This window comes from Gaeumannomyces tritici, assembly GCF_000145635.1.
Source record: "Gaeumannomyces tritici R3-111a-1 unplaced genomic scaffold supercont2.184, whole genome shotgun sequence".
In the NCBI taxonomy this organism is placed as follows: domain Eukaryota; kingdom Fungi; phylum Ascomycota; class Sordariomycetes; order Magnaporthales; family Magnaporthaceae; genus Gaeumannomyces; species Gaeumannomyces tritici.
The window spans coordinates 1-5,310 of record NW_008804728.1 but is presented as its reverse complement, the minus strand read 5'-3'; the positions used below and the strand labels follow the sequence as shown (position 1 = coordinate 5,310).

General features: G+C 63.8%; 2 protein-coding genes across 2 annotated transcripts; both read right to left on the bottom strand.

Moving 5' to 3' along the window:
- Window positions 1–250: 250 nt before the first annotated feature.
- GGTG_14224 (hypothetical protein) lies at window positions 251–3,582 on the bottom strand (the record flags this gene model as incomplete). The annotated part of the gene is made up of 2 exons (XM_009232151.1): window positions 251–259; window positions 331–3,582. The coding sequence occupies 2 exons, from the start codon at window positions 3,580–3,582 to the stop codon at window positions 251–253; spliced, it is 3,261 nt and encodes a 1,086-aa protein (XP_009230415.1).
- Window positions 3,583–4,436: 854 nt separating this feature from the next.
- Window positions 4,437–4,950, bottom strand: GGTG_14223 (hypothetical protein; the record flags this gene model as incomplete). Its single annotated transcript, XM_009232150.1, has 2 exons — window positions 4,437–4,492; window positions 4,530–4,950. Coding segments are annotated over 2 exons (477 nt in total), but the record flags the coding sequence as incomplete, so codon positions are not given.
- Window positions 4,951–5,310: the final 360 nt, after the last annotated feature.

Here is a 5,310-nt window from a genome sequence, read left to right as displayed (position 1 = left end):
CGCCGTGCCGGACGCGAGCCGGCGGGCGGTCGCGCTGAGCGCCTGGGCGCGCACGATGCCGTGCTGGGCCACGACGGCGGCCGCCACCGACTCGGCCGCCTGGCCGCCGCCGCCGAGGGTGTCCAGGGGCACGGCGTATCTGGACGAGACGAGCTGGGAGAAGAACCCGTCGAGGTGGTGAGGCCCCGGCACCATCATGTGGGCGAGGCCCGCGTACAGCGTCTCGCTGGCGGACAGGGAGACGGACGAGTCACGGGCGCTGCCCTCTACGGGGATGGGCGCTGGCTGGGAGACGTCCTCGACGACCATAGACGGCGCGTTGAAGCTGACGGTGGCGCTGAGCCGCTGCATCTTCTCTTCGCACGAGAGCGCGTAGACGGGGGCCACCGACGCCCTGTCCGTGTTGGCGTTGGAGAGCTGGCCCCAGCCGTAGAGCCAGGTCCCTCCGCCCGCGGCGCCGTCGGGGATGAATCTCGCCGCGCCGATGAAGGCGCTCCCGTCTGCGGAGCCCGCGCTTCCCGCCGTTGAACCGGTCCTGCCCAAGGCCTGGGTCATGTCAATGACCATGGATTTGCCCCTTGACGAGGCAGTGTTCGGGGTGTCGATGCGGATAGAGTTGATCGTGTTGCCGGGCGCGGAGCTGCTTGTCAAGCTGATTCTCAGTTCGGACTGCGTATAGAGCTTGCAGCGGAGAGTCGCCCGGATCGCAGGCAGCGTAGCCGTCATGATGGCGGTGTCGGGTAGTGACTCGTTGGCTACGTCTGGCGGAAGCGTTACTCTTGGGAACACCAGATCTTTGTACGTGAAGGCAGGGTACGACGCATTCCCCGCCAGAGCCAGGGATGCCATCACGCCTGGGTAGGTTGAGACGTTCCCGGCTGCTGCCGACTGGGCCCCGGTGTTAAAGAAGTCTCGGGTCTGCAGCTGAACCGCTGTGAAGGCGGGCAAGGTGCTGGTACCGAAAGCCGACGCGACGAAGACGAGAAGGAGAGACGCGGCGAGGGGCGACGCGGTCGAGAGCGCGGCCGCCCAGTTCCCGGAGGCAAGGGCCTTGTACATGGCAAAGGGAGCCGTGTTATCGACCAGGTTCGTGGTCATGGTGCGGTACGACCCGCCGCGGGCCAGCTCGGCGAAGGGCGCCATGGCCCGGATAGTGAAGTCGACCAGGCCGACGTACATGGCGAGCAGCATGAACAGGAGCGTCGGGGCCGCTGTCCAGACAAGGTGCGCCAGCGCGCTGTCGCCCACGGTCGCGATGCCGTCGTTGAACTGGGACACCCGGAGCGAGGCCTCGAGGGCGGCGACGAGGGCGGCCATGACGACTAGGGAGGCCAGGCGCAGCGACCAGTGCATCCACAGCTGCTGCGGCCACGCGCCGGCTCCGCCGGACTCGGCGTACTCGGGTGACATGGCGTCGGGACGCAGGGGGCCGCCGAGGATTTTGAAGTAGCCGTGTCCGGAAGTGTAGTCCTGTTCGTATGCTTCTACGCCGGTGTGGAAGTGGGCACCGCCCAAGCGCCCTCGCAGAGTCGCTGCGTCTGCAGCGCCCGCGCCCCTGAGCGCCTGGAGCAGGGGTTTGCTGTGGTTGAGGAGCGCAGCCGTGTCCATCAGGGTGCCGGGGTTGCGCGGCAGGAAACCCTTCGCCGGAGCAAACAGAATCATCGGGGCGCTCAGGAGTACGCACAGTCCTAGGAGCGCGACCACAAAGTGCACGACCACGGGCTTGGCTGTGAGGCGATCCTCCTTGACGGCCGACGTTCCCTGCACAGGCATCTCAACACCACTAGATAGGGAGGTGAAGGCCAGGATGGAGGCGTGATGCTGGAAATAGTCAGAAACCAAGGCCGTGAGCGTGGTGCTGTTGAAATAGTCGTCTGGTGTCCCCAGGGAACCCTGCTCGAACTGTTTTAAACCAAACGCGAAGTGGCCTAGGGGGTCAACGACGACGCGGGTGGGAAGAAACTGAGGAAGGCCGTTGTTCGTGGACAGCTCGCGGCTAAAGAGACGGCTAGCTTGGGTGTACGAGTTGAAGATACCCTCCACCACGTCCCAGGGGCGGACGCCATCAAGCTGACGCGACTGTGGCCGGGATGCAACCAGTTTGGCCGCGGCTCGGGAGCCGTCATCCTTCACCAGGTCCGTCTGCTTTATCGTGTATTTGGGCTCGCAGACCAGCTGGGCTGATCGAGTGATAGATCCGCTCACAGGGACCGAGGTATTCCCGGTCCCTGCGCTGCCACTGTCGATGCTTATAGTGCCAAACAGCACAACGACACGCTGCCTCTCAGGGGCAGTCGACCCCCCACAGCCGCCCCTGCCAATGTTGAGAAAGCGCGTCACCTCGTTCGCGGCGGACAAGAGGCCGTTTCCGGAAACGGTGGCGGCGATGGAGCAACCCGGGATGGTAAAGTTCGCATCCAGCTGCTGCGCCTGCTGAGAGGCCCGGATGTTGCTCACGGACAGCGCGGCCGGCTCGCAGGTCAGATCGGGCAGGAAGGCGTCGACGGTGGCGCCGATCTGCGCGTCCGCGTCCCTCAGCGCGTCTGACCGGAACCGCTGGTAGGCGAAGCGGCCGCCGACGCCGTCGGGGAACGAGGCGTTCCCCTCCTGCAGACCCGCGACGTACGCGAGGGACAGGCCGGCGCCGTCGAGCGGGAGCCCGGCGCCCCGGACGAACTGCGACGTCACCACGAGCTGGGCGGCCCGGTCCGTGACGGTGAGGAGGTCCGGAGCGACGAGGGCCGTCGAGACGACGACGGCGCCGCGCAGGGCCAGGGACACCGCGACGGCGCAGGCGACGAGGAAGTCCCGGTTGCGCACGGCCTTGGCCAGGGCGGCGGGCCGGAGCATGGACACGTAGTCCAGCAGCAACGTGAGCCTGGCCTCGGACGGCCTCGTCGCCATGCGCATCCAGGGGGCGGACGACCTGGCCTGGTACTCAACGCGCCGCCACGCGCCGGCCACGAGGAGGAGGATGGCCACGGGCGGCATCTGAAAGGCGTATCGCAAGGCGATCGGCCGGTTGGCGGGGCCCAAGCCGGGGGTCTGGTTCGAGAGGCTGAGGATCGCCTCAAGTGCGATGCCCAGTGTTATAAAGAGCATCAGAAATGCCAAGAGGACGCGGCGTTGCAGGTAAGCGGGCCGCCACGGCAGCGGGACGTCGACGAGGTTCAGCTTCTTCTCAGGCGCCGCCCCGGGCCCCTTTTCCTTGGGCGGAAAGGACGGCAGAGGCTCCTGGGCGGCCGCCGCCCTTCTCCTCTTCCAGTTGTAGAGGCCCTTTTGCGACGCCGAGTTGGAAGGGCTCAACGACGTGCTGGACAAGCTCGGGTTCGGGCTGTGGTGGGTTTGGGACGCGGGGTGGTGGGATGCTGGTCGCTGGGCCGCTACAGGGGCTGGTCGAGGGGCGCTGAAGGAGACGTGGCTGCCGACGTACGGCCTCTCGTCCGAGCTAGAAGACCCCGTGGTCGTGAACGGGACCATTCGCTGAGCCCTTTTCTGCTGCCAGGTCGCGTCCGAGGTCGACGCCCTGCTGCGACCGTTCGGGGTCCCATTCCGAAGATGTGCGTATTCTTGATAGGACATGGTTGCAGGAAAGAGTGGTCACTGCTGCCGGTTGGGTGATGTTACGTAAGGGCCGAAAAGCACTGGGTGCTACCTGCGATGCGGCATCATGAAGCGTATGGGGGGGTTTTTTTTCCTTGGTCAGGGACGACGAGAGCGAGATCGATATGGAGGGGGTAAAACGTGGCGGCGCAAAAGAACGTGTGAGGCGCGCGCCGGCTAGAGAAGGTTAGAAAGAAGTCAATCCTGGCGATCTCCCGGATCTTGACCCAGAACGGACTGCGACGGACAAGGAAGGAGAGATGGAAAGGAAAGAAAAAGGCGAAGAGCGCGAGACTCGTGACACGCAACCGGCTTCAACCTTGGAGACTGGTGTTGGGCGGCCAGGCCCTCGACGAGCACGGGATGAGGAAACAAAAGGAGAGGAGAAAACCTGGGGACGTTGGTTGCAACAGCAAACGCAAAACGCAAAAAGACAGGACGGGGGCACCCGTCGGAATCGGCCCACAGACCCGGGCTCGCTCGTTATGTCATGAGCAGGACGGGAACGCGATCTTCGAGCGCTGGCATGGAGAGCCCCGGCGTGGCAGGGGCCAGTACAGGGGGAGCTTGGCCCATATACAGTAAAACGATCGTCGACGGCCTGGATGTGGGTTCGTGTAGCTCGTTACTGGGGGATTGGACGGATCTGACAAGGAGCTCTCTCTGGTAACTTGGCAAGCGAGGAACTCGAGCCGTCGTCGCACTGCGCCAAAACACCAAAACACCCACAATGGTAGAGAGCGTAACACTAGTGCGCCAGTGGCCCATGCAGTTTGCGGGTGACGAGCTGGTGCCATGTTTCGGTGTCAGTGCGCCCACGGGGCAGCGCAACATCACCAGCCAACAGCCTGGCTTGGGCTTTGTTGCTTTCGACTCTGCATTTCCCAGACTGGGAAAAACACAGGTTGGGTTAGGCTGCCTCGTACCTGCTCTAGCAGCCCATCTTTTTTTTGCTGCTTTCTCTTCTTCTGCTCTGTTCGTGAGCGGTTTCCAGTCAAAAGACCAGACGCCAACATCTCCTCGACACCTTCGGACGCCCTGCCCACCGCTGATTGGCCAGACAGAGCACGGGCAGCCAAGTTCGCTTCGGGAATCCGACGCGAATGCTGCTTGTCTGGTCCACGTCTCAGACCCCTGCTGCCGGTCTCCAGGGGCAAGCAATCGGGTTGCGGCTGCACCCTCGACCCATCCAGGCCGCACGCCAACCCCGTTGGATCCCGCGAATACGCGTGTGCCGCATTGATGCTTTACCTGCTTCTTCCTGGACGCGAACGGCTTGACCTGCGTCAGCCATTGTTGGTTCTCGATTCCGCCCAACAGACACCCTCCCCTCATACGTTGTCGTTCCTGTCGTTCGCCAGAATTCGTCAGCGGGCCGTTCACCCCTCGCCGCCAGCTGGCTGCCAGGCGTGTGTGTGCTGGCTAAAAACGCCGCGACCACTCCCTTCTTGTCCACAGGGCTGTTCCTCCTTACCCCTCCTCTCTTAATGTCTTTCGTACTCTATATGTCCCCGCATTATCTTCGATGCCGTCCGCGGGTCAGGGTGAGACGTCGTCAGGATCAGGCTGAAAAGCGACACGGTCGTGACATCAGTGTCAAACTTGTCGTCGACCTCAGTCCAAGCACGCCTGGGCTGATCAAGAGGGAGCGAGTACAGCAAATCCGATAATGATCATCATTGACCTATCCATCCGTCTTCCCCCCCC